General features: G+C 41.6%; 1 protein-coding gene across 9 annotated transcripts in view; it reads left to right on the top strand.

Annotated features, from left to right (window-relative positions):
* FARP2 (FERM, ARH/RhoGEF and pleckstrin domain protein 2) overlaps positions 1 to 26552 on the top strand; it is a 78250-nt gene that overhangs the window by 11241 nt on the left and 40457 nt on the right. For all 9 annotated transcript variants that reach the window (XR_005257926.1, XR_005257927.1, XM_038145342.1 and 6 more), the window contains exons 3-7: positions 14187 to 14291; positions 15690 to 15732; positions 19260 to 19338; positions 21080 to 21177; positions 23700 to 23814. Coding sequence is in view for 7 of the 9 variants with exons in the window: in XM_038145342.1 (XP_038001270.1) it covers positions 14187 to 14291; positions 15690 to 15732; positions 19260 to 19338; positions 21080 to 21177; positions 23700 to 23814 (440 nt within the window). In the remaining 2 variants the exon portion in view is untranslated. The remainder of the gene's footprint in view (positions 1 to 14186; positions 14292 to 15689; positions 15733 to 19259; positions 19339 to 21079; positions 21178 to 23699; positions 23815 to 26552) is intronic.

A 26552-nucleotide genomic window follows, 5' to 3' on the forward strand; every position in this document is an offset into this window, starting at 1 on the left:
TTTATTTATTTTTCCAAGTTGATGTAGATGGTGCTTTTGTGTTTTGATTCAAAAAAGAAAAAAAAAAAAACCAAGCAACACCCTCAGCTCTGTAATTTTGAAAGTCAGTGCAAGGCCAGGTTTATGGGGCTTTCAGCTGGTTGTGTTGTATGTGTTAACCTTAATTAGGAGCTATCTTAGTTTTCTTTACCTGGAAAGCTCTCTCTGGTTATGGCACCCACAGAAACACCCAAATTCAGGCACTAGCACGCTGAGGCCATAATTAATATTGTGCTGCTTCTCTTCATGAGATCAGTTGGAACTGAAAGACTGAGCAACCTCATGCCTGATGCTGTGAGTGATGAGGAAAAGGGGTCAGCCTTGGGTCAGCTTCAAGGCACTGAGCACAAAAAGGTCCAGAGTCAGCAGCTGTGGCATTACAGTCCAGCCAACACTGCCTCCATGGCCTTTCAGTTTTGGCTAAATAAGGTTGCAAATGATAGAAAACAGGCATGAGGTATTAAACTGTGACCATCTGCCTGATTTCTTTGGTGAGCTGTTGGGATAGCAGGAGCCGCTGACTGCTGTTTGTCATGGAAAAATGGGAATTTTTCACTTGGGATTGTGGGCAGGAGTCAGGAAAAGGCAGTGACATTGCTGAATAGGTGTTGTGTGCTAGCACATTAATTTTTCAAAAAGCAGTTGGAGAAACTGGTGGCCAAGTAGCTATCCTAGAGGAGTACAGGTTCAGATTGCCATGCCACTTGCCCGCTTCTCTTTGCTTTTGTAATTTGTGTCACCAGATGTGAAAAGAAGATGTGATATTGTGGGGTTTGTGGTTGATTCAGGTCAGCAGTAGTTTGTCAGTGGCACACAGGCCTTTCTCATGGGGTTTTGGCACTGCCTGCTTGGGGAGATGTGGCTGATCCCAAAAGATGGTCTGGGGTATTTTTCCCAAATGATTTTCTCTTCTGTCTGTAAGAACTATGCCAAGTGACTTCTTACTGGGAAAACTGGTGTGTCAGTGGAAGGACAGACAGAGTGTAGGATCAGCTCCTGGAGAGACCCTTCCCTGTGCAGTGTGGTGGGGAACCTGATGCAGTAGCCCAGAGCCCTGTTTATTGCCTCCCTGCCTAAAATGAGCCACAGGAGCATTTTTAACCATACGGGATGAACAGAGTAGCCACAGTAACATCTTAATCCATGCAGCTTTACCTTGTTACCCCTTCCTTTCTCCAAGATGTGTTTAAAACAGTTGCTTCTCTCCTGGCAGGAGTTGGCAGCCCCCTTGACTTGCCCACTTGCCAAAGAGCAAGAAAAGAGACTGACAGAATGATGTAATGGATGGAGAGAGAACAAAATTGGGAAGAACAGTTTTTTCTTTGTGTTATTGGTGTATCTGGAACAGTTGCTAGAAGTTCCACATACATTCTACCACCTTTGAAGTCCACTGGCTCTGTCCATTTTCCCCATCTGCTTCATAAAGTTTGATTTCTAAGTAGGAATTTTATTAATTACTGAGAGGGAATTATTCTTTAAAGTATGTTGGGCAGAGCCTTTCTCCAGTGAATCTGATTTGAATGTTAAGGGATGGAGTTTTCAATGTTTTCTGGAGTTTACAAAACCTGAAAATGGGCTATTTATGGGCTCTCCTTTCCCTTCCAAAACAGAAGAGAGAATGAAACGTATCCATTCAAAGCCAGGCTGCAATATTCATTATTTCCATGAGTTGTTGTTTTTTTTTCCCTTTTTACAGCCAGCTTGTGTAGTCAGCTCAAATCTTGCATGTGCCCTTTCATGGGTTACCTGGCCTCTTCTCTCCAAACTAAGTCTGTTCAAAGGGTGGTTTTGTAGACTGTGAGATGAATGATTGGCAAATGCAATTTAGTTCACACTTCAAAGTAATCAGGCTTTTACAGTAGAAGTTCTGCCAGATTTTCTGAAGAGATTAAACTTGGAGGCTTTTGATCAGCACAAAAATGTTGCAGACTCTTAAGTAGAAGGGTCTGGGCTGGGTTGAATTCACCAAAATGACATTTAATGGAATTGCTGCCATCAGATGTTGTTTAATATTTGGCCTGTGTGTTGTTCCTTATGTAAGAAATATGTGTCATTTAGGAAATTCTTTTACATGAAATATGCTCTATGCTATGAGGAAGTGCCCCAGAAAAAGTAGTTTATATTATTATGCTCCAAGTTTACTGAATTGTTTGGGGAGAACTTGGTGCTTCTTCAATGGCATGTACTTCCTCTTCTCCTTCTGCTTGGATGTCAAATGAAATTCAGGAATCAAAAATATTTGTACATTTTATTATAGGTTCTGTCTGCCTGCTCCACTCTAAGGGAAAATTTAAACTGGATTTTTTTTTTCTTTTGTGCTAATCTTTGTTGGGTTGTTTTGAGAACAGAAGTCTGTTCTTTTTAATTTTTTTTTTGTGTGTAATGCAGTAATGATGTTCTGCATCCCTGCCATGCTGTCTGAGGTGTCCCTCTCCCTCTGACAGGGGTGGACTCCTAGCAGGGAGATGCTCCACTCCACTGCCATTCTTGAGAACAGGCCAGTTAGATAAGATTATGCTGTAATTCTCTCTTTATTTTCTTATTAATTAGTGTCCTCTCACTGCTCTTGTCTATTTTGGTGTTCATTGATGTACCCTGCAAAACTGTTACATTACTGCAAAACCAAAGTGGCTCATTCTATGCTAAACTGAAAGTGTGTTCTTGATGATTACTCTGATAGTGATGGTGTCTTTGCTGGGCACTTCCTTGGCTTATTGAAATTCATAAATTGCATTAATAAAAGTGCAAAGCTACTCTCCATCCTTCTGTTTAGAATGGAATAGAATAACTCTGGTTATTCTGGTTTCTGTGCAGTTTGCAGTTATCTGTGGTTGTAAAAGTGCCATGAAAGTGGCTTCCCCTGGGATGCCCATTGTTTCTGACCAGCCATTGGAGGCCCTGAAATCAGGAGCTGGGCTGGGGCTGCAGGAAGTTTTTGGGATGGCAGAGGAAACAATCTGACTGCAATATCCTTCCCATGATTTGGGGAGTGTTTCCCACTCCTGCACATGGCAAAATGCTGCTCTCAGTAGCAGTGTTTTGGTAGCATTAGTGCCCCCAAGAACTTTCATGGGGACGGTGCAGAAATGGCAACTTTTAACTGCTGTTGTTGGGTAATTTTAAATAAGAACTATATAAACACTGGGATGGTGCTGTGGGCATTGAAAAGCACTTGCTGTGTGCTTGAGGAGCCCCGGGCATGCTGCTGCTGGGACAGGCAGCCCAGTCCTGGCTCTGGCACTGGCACTTGTGCCCTCCTGCCTCTGCCTTGCTCTCCCTGTGCCTGCTTAGACCTTCCTTGCACGAAGGCTTTCCCCCTCTGTGCTGTGAAAGTATTAACAGCTTAAATATGTGAGGAGTCAAGGGATAGTCTGCTGCTGAATCCTATTAAGTGCTGTGCTGGAGGAATCGAGGTGCTGTTGGTCAGCTCACAGTGTTTTTCTTCCCTAGCCAGGAAGAAATAGTCAAAATTCCAGAAAGAATCATAGCCAGATGTTTGTCATTGCTTCAGTTTGAATCTCCTAAATATGGCAAATAAGCTGCCTTAGGACTTATTTTTATCTGACCTCAGAAGAGAAAGTTAGTAATTCACTATTTTAAATTTGCAATTATTACAGGGTTTAAAAAGAAGGTAACTAAAGCTTTGCATTTTGTGTGCTGTCTGATTCCACTATATATTTTTTAGGCCTGTTATTTTGTGTTTGGAAGCTTGACTTTTTTGATGCTACGTAGCAATGTGGTATGGGGTGGGGAAAGGTGAAACCACAGCCATTTTATTGACAGACATTTAGAATGTGTGTTGTGTTCATTCGAGTGTTTTTTGGTTTTGGAGTTGTTTTTTTTTTTAGGAAAAATGTGAACTTTAATTGTTTAAGCCAAAATTATTATTTTACAGTTCTCTTGACCTCAGGTGTCATATTAGATGTAAAGAAAATTGAGTTGTACTGCAATAAAGAAAAAACAGTCTGAATAGCCCTGTACAAAAAATTGATTATGTGCACACAGCTTAAAACACAGAAACCATTTAGGAAAACGGTGATCAAGTGTTATTACAGTCCTTGAAATATTAATGTAGTGGATTGAATTCATAACAGGTTGTATGGCTAGGCAGCTGTTTGTTTCTGTTTTCATAATCTAGAGATGTAGGATAGTGAAAATCACCTGAAATCAGTCTTATGCCATTCAACCAAAATGGCTGTAGGAAATGCTGTATTCTACAAAAACCCCAAAAGTAAGAAGTCTACTGGAAACCTTGTAATCCTTTTTTGGGTGTGGGCGACATTCAAGGTGGGGCCCACAGATGGATAGTTCTGTAAAATATAGGGAGCCTGAAAGGGAAAAAAGCACAAGAGCAAACCAAGAATTAACCCACGGGCAGCTAAAGACATCTACAGAAGCTCAGTGTGCTGAGAGGCAGATCGGAGAAATTTTAGATTTGTGCCTACTGGAAAAAGGGACTTGGACTTGAGCCAGGATGGTGTGTCGTGGTACTCTCAGGGTTCAGAACACACAGACCTGGGGATGTGCATGTAGCTAAACAGGGTTGCAAATGCACACCTGTGTGTTAGCCCTTTCTCCTTGCAACCAAATTCCTGTTTGGAAAGGGCAGTGCTGCCTACTTGGGTAAGAGAGAGACCGTGTATGTTGAATATTTAAAAAGCTGTGCTGGGGTGGCAATGCCTAGTGTGAGAGATTTACTGTTCAAGGCTGGAGTGTTGGATATGGGAGGGGGTGGGCCCCTCTCTCTGACTGAGCAGTCATTCATTAATAAAAACAAGAATTAGAAAAGGGAAAAAAAAACCCCAAAGCTTTGTAGAGACTCCATTAGAGTTGTCTGGCATGTCTTCAGCTGAAATAATGAAGGAAAAGTGTTGCTGTGCCCTCAGCCCACTTCTCAGGCAGATAGCCTGAAGCCAGTGGTGTAGGAAACCCCTGCTGGCAAGGGGGAAGTTGGAAAAGCTTGCCCTTATCTAATCTGGCTTGTAGGTATTTATTAACCCATCACCACCTCTGCTCAAAGTACAGTGGGGAGTGATATTAGGACAGCTGGTACCATTTCAGTTTTGCACAAAACAAAAGGAAGTTTTGGCCTTTTCTGTAAAAATACCCAATTTGTATTAGTCTTTTGTTCAAAGAGTCTGTCATAACTGTCTTCTGGATGTTTTAAACGATTTCCTTTGGGCAGATTTCCTCAAAGAAGTGTCAGCCTGGAGTAGCCTAACACCTTGCAGGGGAAGTACAGTCCCTGGGTGCTGTAACACCTCTCCTAGGAGAGAAGGCTGGGAGAATTGGGGTTGTGCAGCCTGGAGAAGGAAAATCTCTGGGGAGCCAGGGACTGCAGCCTTTGAGCACCTGAAGGGGCTCCAGGAAAACTGGAGAGGCGCTTGGGACAAGGTTCTGGAGTGACAGGACAAGGGGAATGGCTTCCCACTGCCCGAGGGCAGGGCTAGATGGGATATTGGGAAGGAATTGTTCCCTGGGAGGGTGGTGAGGTCCTGGCACAGGGTGCCCAGAGAAGCTGTGGCTGCCCCTGGATGCCTGGAAGTGTCCAAGGCCAGGTTGGACGGGGCTTGGAGAGCCTGGGTTAGTGGAAGGTGTCCCTGCCATGGCAGGAGTTGGAATGAGACAGTTTTTCTAGTCACTTCCAATCTAAACTATTCTGTAATTCTATGAAAACCCAGATCAAATCTGGTGAATGTGGGCATGGATGATGGCTTTGAGGCAAAAGCATAATTAATGGAGAAAGACTTGCAATTTTGGTGAGATGGTGTTGTGGTTTTTTTTATGAACAGAGGAAAACAGGGCATTTTCTATGTTTAAAATGACTTAAAAATATAGAATTTTATTTATATGCATATACATGCCTATGAAATGAAGCTGTGCAAGGTGCCAGGAGCACCAACAGTCTGAGTGTGTGGGGTGGCCAGGCCCGAGGGAATGGCTGTAGGAAGGTTCAGGGGTTTGTGCAAGGAGCAAAACTTCAAGGGGGGAAGATTGAGATCAGTCTCCTGACTTCTCATTCCTGCTCTTCATTAGCTTGTGTGAACAAAGGAGGTGCTTAGACTTTCTGGTATGAACCTGAATTTGGGATCAGCTACCCCAAAGCTGCTCCTCTCTGTGAAACTGTCACTGTTGTCACCTGGGTGTTTAATAATTAACCAGCAGGAGCTCTGGTGCCAAATCATCCAGCAGTACCTGTGAAACTCTGTCCAAGGATGTGGCCCAGCGTTAATTAATGGGACTTCCTTCTTCCCCAGGTAGTCTATAGCAGTTTTATTCCAAGTAGTCCAGGTATTTATTTCAGCCCAGCACCATTTCTAAAAACTTAGGACTGTTTTTTGTCTCTACATGCTCTCTATCCAAGTATACATTTTCCAGTCTCATTCGTGTAATTCCCTCCCTGTTGGGAATGTCTTCCCATGTCAACCAGTTGTTGTTTTCCTACTTTCAGGCATCCAGCAAGTCTAGCCATTCTGGAAAAGCTTGTTTGTTGGGTAGAGCTGGTTTAGTGCTTTGACATTGCCTTAAATGATCCTTTAAATGATCATAATTTTAAAGCTAGCCTTAATTAAATGAGCCAGAGGCTTCCATTTCTAGAATAATTTGTCTGGCTGTGGATTTTGCTTAAAAAAGCCCTGACAAAACCACATCAAAACCAACCACTGAAATCCTAGGACAAAAAAAAAAAAAAATCCTGGGGAGAGAATCTTTAGAATTTTATTTTTTTTCCTGAACAAAAAAATGCCCAATATGGAGTGTAATAATGGAACTTAAAATAGCTCTGAGATTTTTATTTGGGTTTTCAGCTTCCATAGTTGAGTGAATGATACTTCAATGCTGTGTGGAGTTACTGTAGCACAATAATTCTTCTTTCTGTAACATTAAAACGTCTTCTTTTTCATAAAGAAGAACTTTCAAGATGAAAGTGCACTCTATCTCATTTTGTGATAATGAAGCTGCATCCTGTGCTCTGTAAGCTGTTAAATGCTCTGCAGAATATTCCTGGTGTGCTCTTAGTAAAGTAACTTGTAGTTGGGACCTGCCAATATAGAAGGGTGGATAAAATAAATGTATTTAAAAAACCCTTTTCTTCACAAAGAGTTAAAAGAAAAATTGAAAGACTTGAAGCATAAAGTTATTGTTAAATGTTCAGATGATCAAAATAAAATAGTATTTAAGCAATTTGGCTGAGCACATGAAAACAGTGTTTGACAGGGTTGTTACCTGGTGCTTGTTTTTGTGGGGAATCAGGGAGTATTTTCTTTGCAGTTACCAGTTCCAATCAAAATTGAGAAAACTAATAAAGTACTGAAAAGGAAGACTGCTTTTCCAGTCTGCAGATTGAATACTAGATATGGATCTGTAAGGTCATCTTGTTTCAGCCATGAAAGCATGAAGTTAATACTGGTATTCCTTGCCATCTTAGTTTATTTCCTTCTTTCTAATAAAGATTCTAATGTCCACCCTGTTTTCAGAAATGCAGTTTTGTTTACGTGTGGCATTAATGATGATTATTAACAGGGAGCTTTGAGGGTGTTTTTTTCTGTCTCACGCTTCATTTGGACAGAGATCTAACAGATTACAGAAGGGCTGGAGATAAACAGAGCTATAAACTCACCAAAATGTTTGCATATTTCTGATTAAGAAAGGAAATAACAAGTCTATGTTTAGTTGCAAATTGTCTATTTTTTTAAATTTTCCATAAAGTGAAAAATCACTTTTCCTGATGAAAAACTTTTTAAATGGCCTGAAGAAGAAAAACCAATAAAAATCTGTGTTGAAGTGGCCTTTACTTAAATCAGTTTAGTTTGCCTTGGCCATTCACAGAGTGCTCTGTGTTGCTGCTTGTGAGTGATGATGTCAAATCTAAACTTCTGCCTCTCATGCACATCCACCATTAACTAGAGGAATTGGTTTCCTGACAGATGCAGATTTCTGTGACACAAAAATCCAAGGTGTTTGCTGCTGCTAAGGTCCAGTGGCTCTGGCTGCTCAAGAGTTTCCATTCTATACCTCAGCTTTATAACTCTTTTTTTTTCCAAACTCTTGACTTTTGGACTGATTTTCCCTTCCAGCTTATCTGCTGCCAAAAGTGGATTTCTTTTTTGGAAAGTTGAAGCAAGGACAGCTTGCCAGTTTTGGAAGATGAGAGTACTCATCCTTATGAAAATATGGGGGTTTTGGTTTTTAAATTAAAATATGTGGAAGCAGAAAGTTAAGATGTTCTGGAAGACAAGTTTGGGAGGTAGAGAGGAAACCTTGATTTTGATAATCTTGAGCTATGGTCTACTGAAAATCCTAGACTATGAGTTTGTTTTTCTCTCTTCCTAAGCTCAGGCATTATGGCAGAGGAGGGATCTGCCATGCAGGGGTGATATTTGAGAAAATAGCAAATAACACTGGGCCTGACTGGTCCCCTCTGCTCTGCTCTAGTGAGACCCCATCAGGAAGACATGGATCTGCTGGAGTGAGTCTGGAGAAGGCCACAGAGATGCTCCAAGGCTGGAGCCCCTGTGCTCTGGAGCCAGGCTGGGGGAGCTGGGGGTGCTCACCTGGAAAGGAGAAGGCTCCAGGGAGAGCTCAGAGCCCCTTCCAGTGCCTAAAGGGGCTCCAGGAGAGCTGGAGAGGGACTGGGGACATGGAGTGACAGGACAAGGGGAATGGCTTCCCACTGCCCGAGGGCAGGGCTAGATGGGATATTGGGAAGGAATTGTTCCCTGGGAGCGTGGGGAGGCCCTGGGGACAGGGTGTCCAGAAGAGCTGTGGCTGCCCCTGGGTGCCTGGAAGTGTCCAAGGCCAGGTTGGATGGGGCTTGGAGCACCTGGGACAGTGGAAAATAGCACATTCTTGCTCTCAGATATTTTAATTTGCATTGCATTAAATTATTCTAATTCTATCACTAATTTGGCTTTAAAATGAAGAAGGGTAGATTGAGATGAAATGTTGAGAAGAAATTCTTCCCTGTGAGAGCAGTGAGGTCCTGGCACAGGGTGCCCAGAGAAGCTGTGGCTGCTGCTGGATGCCTGGAAGTGTCCAAGGGCAGGTTGGACAGGGCCTGGAGCAACCTGGGACAGTGGAAGGTGTCCCTGCCCGTGGCAGGGGGTGGAACTGGATGAGTTTTAAGGTCCCTTCCCACCAAAACCATCCTGTGATTATATTGTTCTACAAAACAAAAATAACTGCTGTTACTACTTTAAAAAATTATATTTTATTCCTCTGTCCTAAGCATTCTTAACATTAAGTATGTTTATTCTTCTGGTAAAGTAAAAAATAGAGGTATCTCCTTGAGGCAAGAACTTTCAGCTGGGAATGGCTGTTCCTGTTGGATGCTGTCTTAGTACTGAGAGGAGTTTGGGGTTTCTTTAAGGGCTCTCCGTGTCATTACTGACTGTCAGGGTACCCTGCTGGCACTTGCACAGCTGAGGCAACTTTTAAAGTTTGATCTCGCTATAGAAATCCATTTGAAATAAATCTATTCTACTGAACAGTCTCCTAATGATGACTTGTTAAAATAATCTCCAGTACAGTTGGAGCAGGGTCACCAAGGAAAGCTGTTGTTAGCTGTCTATTTAGGTTTTTTTCCCAATTTTTTCTTTTTTTTCCTAATGTGAAATAATTCAGCAATATCAGTAGTCATTGTCTCGGCAGAAAATAAAGAGTAATTGAGAAGTTTGGAATGGAAAGTATGCCATGTTGTGAATTTGTATTGAAAGCAGGACCTTTATGAAATGCATTCATGCAGCTACTTGCCCTGATGTCAAAATTACAGTAATTAAGAAATTACTTCAAATATTTTGCTTTGTGCTGCTTTTATGCAAATGAAACAATGACATGGAGCGCCCACTATGTTACTTTCATTTCTGTCTGCTTCAAAATGTTCAGCTCTTTGGAAAGGATGGTTATAAATGCAATAAACAACTTGAGGAACCAAATAGTTCTAGGAGGAGTTTTCCCAAAGAATTTGAGGCATAATAAAAGACTGTGTTCTGTCTCAAGCTTTAGAACCCCATTTTTATTTTAAAATAAAATTAATACTGTTCTTTCAAAATGTGACATTTATCCTTTGAAGGATGCAAAGCGATACTGAGCTTAAACTGAGGTTTTTCTCAGCTTTTCATTGTAAACGACACCCAAAATTACAGTTGGTAGCCCAAGCAAAATTATTTTACACTTTTAACATTAGGATGGCACTTTTATAATTTAATCAGTTGCCGAGTGCTTCCAGCTCCAACCATCTAAATTTCTTCATCTCCAGTTTCTCTTGAAGGAGCGTGGACTTGACATTGGAAGGGGAGAAGTGCCAGGGATCTGTGCCATAAAGCTTCTTTTTTTGGGAGAGATGAAGGCAGCTAGATTGTCTTCAGGCACGGAACTTGATGGAGCCAGGAGACGTGGCTCAGTGGAAAAGGAAGAAAGCTGTGCATTAGAATCCAGTTGGGATAATTTTAATGCCTGGATGGAACTAGCCCTGCACACAGATTCCTTGATCAGTGCAGCACACAGTTTGGCTGTAAAACTTGTCTGATTGTTAGCAGGCATCTTTCAGCTGTTAATCCAAGTGTGTCAGTTCTAACAAAAGGTGGTTGGAACCGGAATTGTTTCTTGTTTCACAAATGAGAAATCAGGGACCTGGGTCACAGGACACATCCTGTTCAGAGGCTTCTAAAGGTTTGTCCATGAAAATGCAAGGTGTGTATCCCATTTTCTGCGCATGAGGTTGGTCGGGGTATTGCTGCCTCCCCACAAACATTGCTGGCTGAAAAGTGTTCCCTTCTGTGGGGCCTGGGAAAAAGAGGCATACAATTACAGATGTGTGGGTATGGACCTTAAAAAACAAGGGTCCTACTCTATTTGAGGGTATTTTCTTCTGTTACTATTTTAAGATTTATGCACAAGTCATAGCGTAGTCCATTGAGGAGTGACTGAGGGACTTTGAGGAACAACTGAGGGAGCTGGGGATGTTTGGCCTGGGGAAAAGGAGACTCAGGGGTGACGTTATCACTCTCTACAGCTCCCTAAAAGGTGGCTGTGCTCAGGTGGGGTTGGTCTCTTTCTTCAGGCAGCACTGACAGAAGCAAAGGACACAGCCTTAAGCTGTGCAAAGGGAAATTTAGGTTGGATATTAGGAAAGAGTTTTTTACAGAAAGAGTGATGAAGTTCTGGAATGGCTGCCCGGGGAGGTGGTGGAGTCACCATCCCTGGAGGTGTTTAACAAAGCCTGGGTGTGGCACTGGGTGCCAGGGTTGAGTTGGGTTTAGTCGAGATGTTGGGGCTGGGTTGGACTCGATGGTCTTTAAGGTCTCTTCCAACCTGGTCATTCTGTGAACAGCAAGAAATGTGTTTCAGTTAAAAATTAAAAAACTTGATTTCTAAAATTCATTTCTCCAGGCATAAGTGTCTCCTGTGGCAGAGTCTGTAACCTGCATGGGAAAAAGCAGGAGACGGCAGAGAGAGAATGTAATTTACTGGAGATGTGGCTTGCCATTACCTGCATCATTCCTTATTTCATTGTCACCATTTAAAAACCAAAACCCATACCCACAGAGTCTTCTGGAAGCACAGATTTTGGCTAAAAAAGTGCAACTGTATTCTTACCAGGAAAATGCATTTTTAGACATCACAAAACCTGTTCAGAAAAAGAGATGAGTACTCATATTCATGTATCATGTCAGCACTCAGCCTGGCATCTCTGTGCCATCTACAGTCACTGAGAACTGCATCATTTCTCCTGACTTGCATTTTTATTTAGGGGTTTCAGCATTAGTGGCCTGAGCCAGTGTGATACCAAGAAACTTTTTAAATGACTTGTGTTTGCACCAGATGAATTCACCTGGCTGAAGCCGTGGCTGCTCTTACAGGTACCATGGTTGGTGAAAGCCTGAGTGAGAGGTACAAACCCACCTTGTGTCCTGCTTCTGTGCTTTTCTCTGAGGTTACAGGACTGCATTCAGTCAGCTTTGCTCACACCACTGAGGATACCAAAGCTCTTTCAGATTTGCAGCACTGCAGGGCTGTCAGGCTTTTTCTCTATGAAATTTTAGGGGTTTTTAAAGTGTTACAGAGGCATTTGCACAGTTCCATAAACATTGACAGTTTATATATTTTTCCTGTAAGAGGGGATTACTTCTGAATTTTTATGCACCTCAGTCATGTGAAATTATTTCCCCAATGTTCCCCTTGTTTTTATCTTTCAAGCCTAAAATAGCACATTCTTGCTCTCAGATGTTTTAATTTGCATTGTATTAAATTATTCTAATTCTATCACTAATTTGGCTTTAAAATGAAGAAGGGTAGATTGAGATGAAATGTTGAGAAGAAATTCTTCCCTGTGAGAGCAGTGAGGTCCTGGCACAGGGTGCCCAGAGAAGCTGTGGCTGCTGCTGGATGCCTGGAAGTGTCCAAGGGCAGGTTGGACAAGGCTTGGAGCAAGCTGGGCTAGTGGAAGGTGTCCCTGCCCGTGGCAGGGGGTGGGACTGGATGAGTTTTAAGGTCCTTTCCTACCCAAATCATCCTGTGACTCTGTGATAATTTATTATAATGCCTAATACTTTTAAAGTCGGTACTCTTCTGAGTGTGTAGAATCATTACAGAACTCTGTGCCTGCTTTGATGGGAAAGCCATAGAGTCTTCCATCACTGGACTTTTCCTAATGAACAAAATCACGTTGGCATCAAGGCTGCCAGTGTGTTCTGCTGGATAACCCAGTCAACCAGAATGGTGCCACACCTTGTCCCCACAGCTGGAGGACTACTTTGTGGCCCAAGGTGGAGCTTAGTGGCCATGCAACTCCTGCTGTGTCGGAACTCAGAATGTCCCACAGACATTCTCGGACGTTCCAGACCCAAGTCAAAAGCATCTGAGACCCTGGCATGCAGCCAGAGACCCCTGTGGCTTTGAATCTGAGAATCAGAGATTCTAAGATGGAGGGATTTGAGTGTGCCCTGTCCTCTTTCTTTCTCCTTCCTAACCTCCATGTCTTTGGTGATGTTGGCACTCACAGATTAGTCTAGAGTAGAAAGTCACCATTCAATATAGATAGTAGGCATTAAGAAAAAAGTATAAACATGTAGTACGTAATATATGATATAAAAGATGGCACCAGCCCCCTAGGAGGACAGTGTGCCTTTATCTAACCTACTGAACAAGCCACAGCAATTCAGGAGAAAAATCTTTTAGATAACCAACAATAAACTACCTTAAGAACAAACAACAGAAGACTATTGAATCTTTCTTCAAAGGCACAAGTTAAAGGAGAGACTTTTTCCATCTTTTAGGATCACCCCAATCCGGGAGTGAAACCCCACACTGCTGCATCCTGCTAGGTCTTATATGTTGCTGGAATGGGCTGTGACAGCCTTTTGGATTCTTTCCAGAGTGATGCAGACGGGCTGATGTGTGGGTTCAGAAGTGCTGGTTCTCTCCTGGTGCCTGCTGCAGGGAGAGGCTCTGAGGCAAGCTGGCTGATTGAACCACAGCCCCAAGGGTCGCTGCTTTGGCTGTGCTGTGCAGGTCTCCTGCTCTCTCCTGCGTTGCTGTAGCTGCTTTCTGCTGATGTTCGTGGTTTTGCCCCTACCGTGGCTCTCAGAAAGGGTTAGCGAGTGAGTTTCTTGAGGGAGACATTCATTGAAAGGATTCCCTGGGCAGTGTGGTGTCGGAGGAGGTTTGCTTGGGTTCCCGCTGTCCGCAGGCATTTCCAGCCTGTGTGTGGCCCTGGGCTTCCCGGTGTGGGAAGGAGCGAGGGGTCTGTGTGGAGCAGCTCCTGCTCCAGGCCACGGCACTCAGCTACACAAACAAACGTGTGGGTTTCTTGAGGGAGCCGCAAATAGCCCGCAGCAGCTATTTGCAGCTGGCCTCCTCAGCTCTCTGCTCACCCTGCTGGGAGCAGGAGGCTGGGGGTAGGTGACCTCCAGTGGCCCCTGTCAACTTCGGTTCCTCTGGCTCTGTGAAGGATTTTTGTATGGAGTATTGGATATTAGATAGTGTATTCCATAGTATCTTGGATATTAGATGTTTGTGTGTTACAGTGACAAGAACAACGTGAAGAATCTTTGTGATATTTTTCTCCAGTTTGTAAAGATGCTGTTTGTTTTTGCTGTAAACTTATTCTTGTTTATTCTTATAACTTTTTTTTTTTATTATTTCCTTAGTCAAAATGTTACGGGCAGACGTTATTGACAGAAGTTTACAAGCATCTGAATTTGATTGAATCAGACTACTTTGGAATTGAGTTCCAGAATATCCAGTCATATTGGGTGAGTACAGTTCCCTGACAAATCTGGCATAATAAAAAGGTTGGGTGAATGCAGTTCCTTGAGCGACAAAAACTTCTCAGTCTGCTGCAGTTTCCTGTAGTCTCCTGTGGGATTATCCCTTGGATTCTTGTAAATCTGTTCCACTCAGCAGAATGACAAGAGCTATTGAAGAAGAAGGGAGGAATCAGATCCTGCTTGTTAAGTCTCAGAAATTGTATGAAGAAGTTAAATATCTGCTGATGTTCTCGCTTGCAGGGACAGAAACATGAAAACAAAGTGTACTCTGCAGAGCACTTAAAAAATCAAATTGTAGTGTGTAATTTTGGTAGTGTTCATATTTATCCTCAGTTAATTCAGTCTTCAATTAATTTTCCTGAAGAGCCATCACAAACCTCTTTCTAATCAACACAAACCTCAGCAGGCACACAGGCCTGCAAGCTTTTTAAATCATTGATCTAGATCAATGCTGACACATTTAAGCCTCCTAGTCACTTATCCTGTACCTTGCAAAGAGGACAGTGTGGCTTCTAAACTAGAAAATGTTCCCCAGACTTTCCTTTCATTTTGATTTGTTTTGGTTTTTTCAACTTATTTTAAATTACTTTTTTTTTTTAGTTTTAGAACTCAAAAGCAGAGATTATGACTGAGAACATAGGGAATGCTCATGGCACTATCCATGCTGCTCTTGAGCTGAGGAAATACATTAAAGCTTGTTTGGTTTCTGTTTCTTGTGCGTGGTGTTCAAACTGTTCCTGCAGCTAATAATGTTCTTAAATTCCTCAGCTGTCTCACCAACACAGCAGTAACTAGTAAGGACCAAACATAATTGTCTTGTAACAATTTTCTGTTTGGAGGAGCGGGGAAAATAAAAGGTTGAGCTTCCAGAATATTTTGCATTGCTTTTGTGTATTCTCCTTTTACTAGAACAACAGTCTTCCTTGTAAAATGTGCTTGTCAAAAGGGAAAAAATGGTGGGAAGTTAATATTGAATAAAAACCCTTAAGTAGGTAGGGAAGAGTGACAGAAATAGCACAGAAGGGAAAAAAAACATTATACCTTTTCATGTTCTGCAGACTTTGTGTAATTCTGCAGCCTGGCTCCTGTCAGACTGTGGGTTTTGGCATGACTCCTGCCCTCTTGGCACTGGGGCTCTGCTTTTGCTGACCTGGCTCTTCTTCTGTCCAGATGAGCTTTAAGCACAGATCAGTGGCTTTTGTATTGATGCATGAGAAATGTCAATTCAAATAGATAAGTACACTTTCTGTAAAGCAAAGGAATTACTGCATTGAGGAAGAAATGCTACTCATAAATTACTGCTTAATTTGAATTTACTTTTGATGTTTTCTTATTATATTAAATAAGTATGTAAGTTTGTAATTTTTTTCTTTTCATTTTCAGATTTGGCTGGAACCCATGAAACCTGTTATTAAACAAGTACGGAGTAAGTAGTTTTAAAAAAGGAAGTTTTCCTTAATTTGCATCTTCTTTATGTGGGTTGCTTTCACAATTACTACTTGATTTACTGGTTATGCTTCCCTGTGAAACACACATGGCAGGGGTGAGAGTGGTTCCTGCTGGGGCATGCTAACCTGACGTTTTAATAGGCAGTATGTGGTGGGTGGAATGGAAACTTCCTGCGGGTAGGGTTCTTTCTCTGATAAATATCTGGATAGGTTGGCTCAGCTGGTGTTGTATTGGAGTGAAATACAACACTTGCTGGGTTCGCTTTTGGAAGTTGTGTTGTCATACCGTGGGAAGAAAAAGGAACATTTTGGCTGATTCCCATGGCAGCTCTTTCCATCTGCTCGGGAGCAGCTTCCCTGGAGGAGCAGAGGTGGGGATCTCCCACCTGGGTGGTGGCTGCAGTGTCAGAGCCTCTGCCTTGGCTGTGGAGAGGTCTTGTCTTTATACCACCTAAAAAGTGTTAATGTGACAGGCAGTTTAAAGGCCCCAAACAGCTGAAGAATGCAGGTTGCTGGTTGGTTCTTCAGATGTTGAAAGATTAGATCCAGCTTTTTGTTTTTTCTCTGTAGAACACAGTTAAGCAATTTGTTTGTTTTGTGGTTCTGATCGTAGAGGCTTTGTGGAGGAACAAGATCAGGAGGGTGTGGTGGATTCCTACTCCTTTCCAAATCTTGATTGAAATATGTTGAAAATGAGTACTGAGAAGTAGCTTTTAGCTACTCTTCTGTCTCAAATTGATTGCCAGAAAATATGAAATCATCAATTCTAGCTTATTTTCTAACTTTAGGGTCATGATTTTTGACTTTTGTTGACACTGTTTTTTCAGCTGAAGAGCCAAATCATCTATAAAATAAGGCTCCCTTGAGAAAGTACAGAATATTTTCATTCTATTTTCCCTGCCAAAAAGACATTGGGAGTGCTGTCTTTTTATATGCACCTGGCATATAAAGAAGGAGTTATGTCCCAGTCAAAAGATCTGGTGGATCATAGGTCTGCAGTGCTGCTTGGTTACTCCTTCTGTATCCTCTGCTATACTAGATAAATGCTGGAAACTTGACCTTGGACCACAGACAGTGTTCCCTGATGATACAAATATTGTTCTAAAATGGTCTAAAATCATGGGGATGTACTAAGATTTAAGGCTGCTTTACAGTCTGCCACCCATGTTGTGGTGCCAGTGAAATGGAAAGATTTATTTAATTTTTTTGTTAATATTATTCTCTAAGAGATACCAGTCAGTTGTCTGGCAAATGTTCATGTTCTGAAACGAATTTTAAATTGGATGAAATGTCCTTTTTTCTATATATATTTGGGGTTGTTTGAATTTTTTTTTTAATGTAGAATGTAATGATTTTGAAGGTAAATTTCTTTTAGTCCAGCAGCAGGGGAACACAGATGTTGTGGGCTTTAAGGTATTTAAGGTGATCTTGCTCAAACTTGTTGGTTGATGCTGCTGGTGGGTGCTGTGTACCTGCAGACAGGCACTTCTGAGGCTAAAAACAGAAGTTCTTGGTTTACTCCCACTTAGTTTTGGCTTTGTGACATCCATTGAACTTTGTCTTGTGTGATAAGGTTTGGAGTTTTTAAAATAATTTCAAATGCATGCAGTCTGTTTTACTACTGAACCACTCCATATGGGAAGGAGTTTGGATCCAAATTTTCTGCCTCCTAACAGACACACAGTTGTCAACCAAGCAGGTTGAATTTAGGTACCTTCTCTGAGGTGCTGCTGCTTTATATAACACAGAGTTGTATTCACCATTCCTGCTTGGGTAATTTTTTCTCACATCCTTTTTGTTTCTTTCTTTTGCTCAGATTTGGCTTCTTAAAATAACTTCTGAATATTGGTTAAGTCTGGGCAAGTGTTTCTTTTCCTAATTTGAGTGGAACTTATTCAGAGAGGAAAGGCAAGACTGGCTAAACAAAAAGAGGAGAGTTGTGCTACAGAAGCAAATATGCAATATTATGTTTTTCATTTTTTAATGTTTATTATCATCTGATGTAAGTGATGCTTGAAACACTTCCAAAATTGCTCCCACATTAACACTTCCACTTGGTTGGCCTCAATAATGTGCAGGACTGTTCCTAACCTTGTGAAGGTCTTCCAGAGGCTCAGAGTATTTTCAGAAATTTGATGTAAAGTTTTGGTTGTTTTCCTGGAATCATTAAAACTATTTATTTTCCTCACTTGGTCTGGCTCTAGAACTGTGGAATCCTTAGTCTCTGCCAAATGTGGGCTTTCTGTGTCATTATAGGGTGGTATTTCCAGCCTCCTTTTATTTCTAGATACTACACTGTAATCAGGATGTGGATTTTAGGGGTTTTTTATGGTTTTTTTTTTGGTGTTGTTGACCAAAGCTTTGGTAATTCTGGAAGTGGAGGCTTGGAGCTGCCCTTGTCACAGCTGTGGTAGTCTGTGAGTTCTCCCAGCTACTTGTCAAAAAGCAAAGTTTATTATTCTCATTAGCAAACGAGGGGATGAGTGAAGAAATGTGGGAATCAGATATTCCAGACAGGAGAAACCAGTGGACTTTGGGACTGATGGGGTTAAACTGGACTTTGTTAAGCTTTGAGAGATCCTGGTGCTTAAAATAAATTAAAAAGCAGGCTGCTTGTGCTCCAGCAAGTTTGATTTCTTTTTAATTTGGGTAAGTTTACTTTGAAACAGCAGTGGCACGGGGAGTCCCTGGGGGCACTGCCTGGCTCTGGTCCAGGGGGTGCCTGTGCACATCAGGTGGATGCTCAGCAGGCTTCTGGAACCACAGCCTGGCCAGTGCTTTGCCTGCCTCTGGAACACTTGGCCTCATTTGCTTTCAGGCAGGAAAAACAATGGGAAAACCGTGGTGCCCAGTCCTGGCATGGTGAAGGATTGTTGTGCTCTGTAGTAATTCCTTCAGAAATCCAGGTGAAACAGGGATTGTGACTCCACAGGCTGAGTTCTGATGCTGGAACTGATAATTTAGAGCATTATGGACTGGGACTGTTCCCAAGGGTTCTCTTTAATTTTGAAAATTAAATTTGTTTCTGGAAATGGGATGAAATGTGTATTACCAGGCGTGCTGGGAGCAGGCTGCAAACACCCTTTTGTCTGCATGGGGAGCCAGCCAGGTCTGCTGGCATCAGTCCTGATGGTGGAGGTGGGTGTTGGGAGCCTGTGGGATGTGTCTCCCTTCTGGGACCCTCTCCCTGGGTCACCTCTGAGGGTATTTCATGCAGCCAAGCAGCTGCTCTGGGGCATTACAGATTTCACACTGCGTGAAACTGTTTCTGCAGCGTTCAGCCTGCAGACTCACCTTGTCAGTGGTTTCCAAGTTCCTCTGGAAAACAGCTGCTTTGTCTCACTTGACATGAACAATCAACACCAGAGCCTGCTGTGGTTAGCTGGGATTTGAAAGTGGCTGGAATTTCTCTGTGTTGTTTCTCTGCCTGTTGGCAAACAGAATATGCATGTGTTTATGAAAAAAACACCGGGTGTTTTTGTGAAATGACCAACTTTTCTTCTAGGACCAAAGACTACAATGCTTCGTCTGGCTGTAAAGTTTTTCCCTCCCGACCCTGGTCAGCTGCAAGAGGAATATACTAGGTGAAGTATTTTTAGAACTATTGGACATGCTTTATATAGTGAATTAATAGAGTAGGAAGGCAGCACAGCTGCTTCCAAGCAAAACTGAGGTGGAAGATGAGTAAAAGAGCACTCACAGTGAATACAGTGTTATAGTGTATAATATATATATATATACATACAGTGTATAATAGTTACAGTGTTCTAGTTTCAGCAGACATGTGTTGGCAGGTGAATGTTATCAGAAAAAATACTTTTCAAGACAGAAAGCAGCCCAGGTTAGGGCTTTCCAGCATCCTGGTGTCAAGGGAGTCAGAGTATACAGAAAATACTAATGGTTATAAACAGTGTCTATAAAAATAAATATAAAATAATCAGTACATATTTTAGTAAGTGATTTAAACTTCCAAACACACTTTACTGTTCACAGTTTAAGCTGTGCTCGCCGTGGGTTGTTTTTGTGGATTGCTAGTGAATCTGTGGTCAGTTAAGCAACCCTATCCACCTGCTAGCACCTGGGAGCCTGGTTTGAAGTCTGCCTCTAACAAGGACATTACTCAGATGTTGGCGTTTAAAGAGCTCATTTAGTGCTTTTCACAGTTTCACTACTTTTAGCTGGAATTTCTCTTAGAGAGGTTCCTTATCCTTCAGATGTATTTAAGAACAAACCAGCATGACAACAGTTCTGACTGTCTCTTGTAAGGAGAAATACTGTCCAAATATTTCCTTTGCAGCAAGTTTTCTTATATTAACTGCTGCTTCATCTAGGGAATTCATTAGGAATACAGCTTTTTATAGCAGGAACTGTATTCTGCCTATTTATTGAGTATTTATGGTCTGAGCTTGGAGCCTCTGGGTAGTTAATGATGCTGTTAATGATATTGTATTCTTTCTTGTGAATGTACTGAAGAAACTGAGAGCTCATCAGACATGCAGAAAGCAAAGCATACTTTTTCAGAAGCCTTTAATACACACTTACAGTACTTAAATTTTTTTTAAAACCCTATTATTCAAAATGTATAACTTTTAATAGATTTTACTTCAGGAATAAAATTTTAAAATAAACGCTTCTTTAGAAAAATCTTATTACCATCTCTTAGCATGTAATTCAATAAAGAAAAAGAATCAATCTGTCAGTTTGAAGGTTTGTAGTAGTGAGTTGTTGTCTGTTTATTGGAGTCCTTACTGTATCACCTTCCAAGTAAAAGGAACACCATACAAAACTGTTAAACAGAAATGATTCCTCTTTAACAACTGAATGGGAAATATTTCAGTTGAACTAGTATAGCAGTATAAGAAAAGTAAATTGAACTTCTTACTGTCTTTGTAGGCTGCTAATTGCTGAGTAGATTAGTTGAGTGCTAACAGAAAAGCTTATCAGTTTTCCTAACAAAATACTGAAATCAGTGATGTTCTTCCATCTTTTTTTCTAATGGAGAGGATCACTTTCACTTGAAATGTTCTTTAAGTTTCTTTCCAGCTAAAAATGACAGCTGCTGTTTCTGCACAGATGAAAACCTGCTTAAAACATGGTTTTCCTGCTGCTTCCTTGTTCCTTTCTGTGCTGATAAATTGCACTGGAACAGTCACAGGTTATTTTGGTTTGATTTGACACTCCTTGGTAGCCAGGCTGTTGTGTTATTCTTTGGAGAGTGGAAGGATCAGGAGATGCAGCTTTTGTAAGCTCCTGCTCAGTTGTTCTGTTGTGTTTTCACGCGTCAGGATGGTGTGTGTAACTCCAGCCCTTGCACCTCTCCTGCAGGTACCTGTTTGCATTGCAAATCAAGAGGGACCTGGCAGAGGAGAGGCTGACCTGCAGTGACAACACAGCTGCTCTGCTGGTCTCCCACCTTCTGCAGTGTGAGTATCCCAGCTGGGCTGCCACTGCTGGTGGGGCCACTGCTAACCCACATTAAATCACATATAGAAACTTCTGGGAACTAAAAGAAATCTCTATCTCCTAGTATTTCCTTCTCCATACACTGTAAAAATGTTGGTTTTCAACCCTGGGATGGTCATCAGGGCTGGCTTGGGGGGGAACAGCTGGTGCTTGTGTATGAGGTAAATTTGGCTTCAGAAGGGTAGTACAAAAACCAGCCCCTTGCTGTTCCCTGGCTCTGTAAGCTCTGTTCCAGCACTCCACATCTTCAGACAATTGTTCCCACCTGCCTAGGTGCTTCCTTGGCTTCACTTCTCACTTTCCCTGTGTCTGGGAGGAGATGGCTGTACAGGAACTGGGCTGAAGTACAGCTAAGGACCATGCTGGAACAGGTTCTGCAGTGGTGCTGTCAGCAGCTTTCCTCCTCGCCGGGTCTGAAAATGGAAATGGGAAGCAATTTATTTGGAAGCACTCCATGCTGCTGCTGGCTCAGTCTGTACATGCTTAAAAACCTAAAATGTGGCCTTTGAGATGAGGAGGTGGGAAACCCTGAGTTCAGACACCAGATTGCTGGAGCAGCAGCTGAAGTGTTCACAGGTGTGCAACCCAGCCTGCAGACAGAGCCTTTGGTGGCTCTTGGCTGGCTGGAAGCAAAAGCTGATCAATGATTTGTTGTACTTTCTGGGCTCCCCAGACGAAGGAAGGAAATGATGAATCTGACTTCCTGTTCTTAGAAGGCTAATTTATTATTTTATTATCTGTATTATATTAAAGAATACTATACTAAACTGTAATAAAGAACACAGAGAGGATACAGACAGAAGGCTAGAAAGATACTAATGAAAAACTCCTGACTCTTTCTTCAGAGTCAGACACAGCTTGGCCCCAGCTGGCCATTAAGTCAAAACAATTCACAGCAGAAACCAATAAAATAATCACCTGTGGGTAAACAATCTCCAAAAACATTCCAAAGCAGCAAAACACAGGAGAAGCAAATGAGGTAATTATTGTTTTAATTTTTCTCTGATGCTTCTCAGCTTCCCAGGAGCAAAATCCTGGGCAAAGAGATTTTCCAGAAAATGTGATGGTGATGATGATTCTCCTTCACATGTGCGCTGCTAAGTAGTTATTGGTTGTCTTATTCTGCAATGCAGTATAATAATACAGTTGTAATAGTGTTTCTTCTGGTGATTTTATTGCAAGGGCAAACCTGTCTTGTGTGTTTACCCTCTGTGAGTGTCACCATTAAAACCTGCTCAGGGTTTTCCAGCACTGTGGAGCTGATGAGAGAATCTCACCATCAGGCCTTGCTTAACCTGATTCTGCTCGTCTGGAAAATGTGAGATAGAACAGGTTCATTTTCAACAGAAATTATTTTACTAAAGTGCCTTTCAGCATTTTTGACTCATTCCTTCATGTGCTGGCTAGGATTTAAACAGGATTTGCTGGGTTTTTGTTAGGAGCAATCCCATTCCTTTCTCTGACAGGAGCTGATGGCAGATGCCCTCAGACACAGAGCAAGCATATGACAACTCTTCCTTTGCTGCATCCATCCCATAATCACTGCACACACAGCACCACAGACTGACTCTGCACCTGTTTGGTTGCCCTTGTATTTGTCTAATTTTTGAATTTGCTAATATTTTTGGCATCCTTCCACAGAAATGAGCTTCACAGCTTAGTTTTTTGGGAAGTTTTTAGGACAACATATTTACTTTTATCTTTTAAAACCTTTTGGTTTTGAATTTAAAGTTACAACTTCATCCTTTTTTATCAGAAAAAGTAAATTCTTAAAATGTATTTATTCAACTTGTAATTTTATGTACATTTGCCCCATGTTCTGCCTGCCTTGTGCTTTTGTATTGCGAGCCAAAGACTTCTGATTGTTTTGTGCTGTATCAGGTGGAAGCTGTTCTGCTCTTTACAAAAATGCTTTTTTTCTGCTGTAAATCTTCCTAAATTCACAGCAGTGCATCTGAAAGACATGGATACATGAAGGGGAAACCAAAATTCCAAATGTAACTTGCCATCTTATCGAGTAACCTTGTCTATTACTAGACGCTATTTTACACATTTTTTACAATTTTACACATAAATAGTAAAAAATACTGGTTTTTTTACTCTATTACATATATATAGTAAACTTACTATTTTACATGTATATAGTAAAAAATAAATTGAAATATGCTATTTGGTACGAGGTGTTTGTAAGGAGGAAATAAATGTTCAGACCACCTCACAGGTCTTCTACAAGTCTCACATCTTGCACCCTTAAGAAGTCTAAATTTTCCTGACAGTGTTCAAATACTGCTGTAATTCCCAGGAAGTCAGCTTGGATTAAATGTGAGTTTGGGAAAATGAAGCTGGATACAGAACATCATGCACAAATTTGAAGCACTTCAAGGCTCTTGTGGTCTCTTTAATTCCTTACCAAGTATTTTCTGTCATTGTTCCTTTTCCGTTGCTTCTTCTTACTCTAACGTAGTTTTGTTTTCTGTTGTAGCTGAAATAGGAGATTTTGATGAATCCGAAGATCGAGAACACCTTAAAACAAACCAGTATTTGCCAAACCAGGAAAAACTTGAAGCAAAGATCCTGGAGTTCCACAGGAAGCATGTGTAAGTGAGGATTAATGTAAACCACTCAGGTAACCCCTGGGCAGCTGATGGCCTTGCCTAGGGGAGGTTGAGCAGCTGCATGACAGGATGACATTAAGAGTGTGTAAATTAAACATCAAACACCTTGAACAAGAAAGTTTGGTAGCAATAGTTACACAGTCAGGATGGAGTTGTTGGGCAGTAGTTTTTCTCAAGTGATTTTTGCAGTGTGCCTTTAAAAACATGCCAAAGAAGGCTTGCATGTAATAATGGGTTTAGGCAAAAGAATTCTCCAGAATTTCCATTCTACAAAGTTTCAGCTCAGTTTTGCCAGCATATAGAGAGCTCTTGCTTTTGTCTAAATAATTAGAAATCAATTGCATTGCATCCTTTTGCTACACATTAAGCATGAGGGAGATGGAGAAGGATGGAGGGAGTGGGGAAGAAATAACTTCCATCAGAATTCATGCAATCCCTTATCTTACAGCTGGGTAGTTTTCAGTTAGGGGAAGACTATTGGTGACAAAGAAACTCTGCCAGAAATATAAAATTAGTTCCAACATGGAATCAGAAACTGCAGGAACTTATTTTTCTGTAATTTTTGATACCTCGCAAATTAGGATTTAGCAATTTGAAGTTCTTTTAAAAATTGTGAATGTCCACACACGCATTTCATTGTGTTTTAATCCAAACTTAGATCTTCCTTTGCTCTCTGTGTGTGAACTCGTGGATCGTTGCTGACTGATTTTCTTTTAAGACAGAACAAAGGTTTTTCAGGGCAGCATCTGTGTTTAAAGACACATCCTGTAGTATTGAGAAATTAGTTCCTGAGAATTTCAGTAATTTGCTGTTTGTGATCAGTCATTTTAAGTTGTACTGAAATTATTGCTAATGATGAAATTTCAGCTTTGTCGATTCTTCATAAAATCAGGTGGTTACTTTTTTCTTCTTTTGAACCTTTGAGGTGCATGTGGAAATGATGAAGAAACAAAAGAAATGTTTTTAAGTAATTTAAAGTAATTTTAAAGTAAATTAAAATATATGCTAGGATTCTTCACCTTGGGAGAAAGTAGCCAGAGTTACTAACCATTAATTTCATTATTTTTCTCTTGTCTGAGGAAATTAATTAGTAATTTCAAAGCAAATTAAAAGGGGGAACATCCTTTTCACAGAACTTGTAGTGACACTGTGATATTACTGCAAGCTGCTGTGGAGTCTGAAGCTACAAATGGGTCATGCAGGGTTTTGATGACACCATGCAGGGTAGGCTGATGGCTCTGAAAGTGGAGGTAAAATGTGGGATTTTTAGATCTAAGTACTCCCAGAGCATGGACACAGCAGCCCAGCATTAGTCACATACCAGGATTCTGTTCAGTTGCTTCTGCTTGTGGGGAATTTTCCTGGTTTGCTTCTCTTGATGGAAAGGTTGTGACTGTCTTCTGAGCAGTAGTTCTGTTCTGCCAGTTCTGACTGGTAGTTCTGTTAAATAGATTTGAGCTTTTTTTTCAAACAAGTTACTTCCAGTCATTGGTTACAGTAAGGGAAGTTTGTATTTTTGCCTGTCAGGAAGGAGTCAGGGGAAGGTTAATAGGTAAAGATTCCTTGCTTCATAAATGTACTTTTCAAAATTAGTTTAATAAGAGTTGCATTTTATACAGCCATATTATTTAAATGATTGTAAACTTATTTTAAGGCAGTTTTTTAGAAGTGTACATGCAAGCCATGTTCAGATTAACAGCTGAGGCATGAGAATAGAAAAGGTTACCTTTGAATGGTAGTGATACCTGGATACCTTGAAGGCACGTTTCAAATTTCTCCTGTGTCTTTGGAAACATTTTGGCTAGAGAAGTGTCATTTTGCAAGCAGTGCAGTCTCGAAATTAGCTGTGGTTTAACCTCAGCTCAGCCCCATGCTGCTGCTGGCTCCCCCTGGGTGGGCTGGGGGAGAGATTTGGAAGGGTGAAAGTGGGAAAGTTCACAGCTTGAGATATAGACAGCTTAAACAGGTGAAGCAAGAGCCACACACACATGCAAAGCAAAACCAGGAGCTCATTCCTTACTTCCCACTGGCAGGCAGGGGTTCAGCCATCCTCAGGAAAGCAGGATCCCATCACAGGAAGCAGTGACTTTAGAAAACAAGCAGCAGCACTCCAAATGTCCCCCTTCCTCCTGCTTCCCCCAGCTCTATCTGCTGTGCACGAGGCCATATGGGATGGAATCCCCTTGGCACCAGCTGGGATCAGCTGTCCTGGCTGTGCCTCCTCTCCCTGCTGGAGCTGTGTGTGGAGCAGGAAAGCCCTTGGCTCTGGGTGAGCTTTGCTGGGCAGTAAGGAAAGCACCCCTGGGTTATCAACATGTTCCCAGCTCAAATAGAAATCTCAGCCTGGTACCAGCTACTGTGAAGAAAACTAACCGCAGCCCAGCATCCCTTCCCTCTTCCCTTACTCAGGGAATATTGACTACCCGTTCCCATCTTCAGCAGCTGAGGGGGGTTCTGAGTTTTCTCAGTGTAGACACATTTATTTTTTCCTCATTTCTGTTTCAAGGAGCAGGCACCTGGGCATTTGGCTTTTTCCTCATGATGATGCACAGTGCAGCTCTTTCATATTATCCTGGTGTGTCACATGTTTACTTTTTTCTTTTATTTTCATTTTTTATTTCCTTTAATTTACCTTATTATTCCCCTACTTACCTTTAGCAGACTAATATTTTTGAGGCCAGGTTGGATGGAGCTTGGAGCAGCCTGGGATAGTGGAAGGT

The sequence above is a fragment of the Motacilla alba genome, chromosome 9, assembly GCF_015832195.1.
Source record: "Motacilla alba alba isolate MOTALB_02 chromosome 9, Motacilla_alba_V1.0_pri, whole genome shotgun sequence".
NCBI classification, from domain to species: Eukaryota; Metazoa; Chordata; class Aves; order Passeriformes; family Motacillidae; genus Motacilla; species Motacilla alba.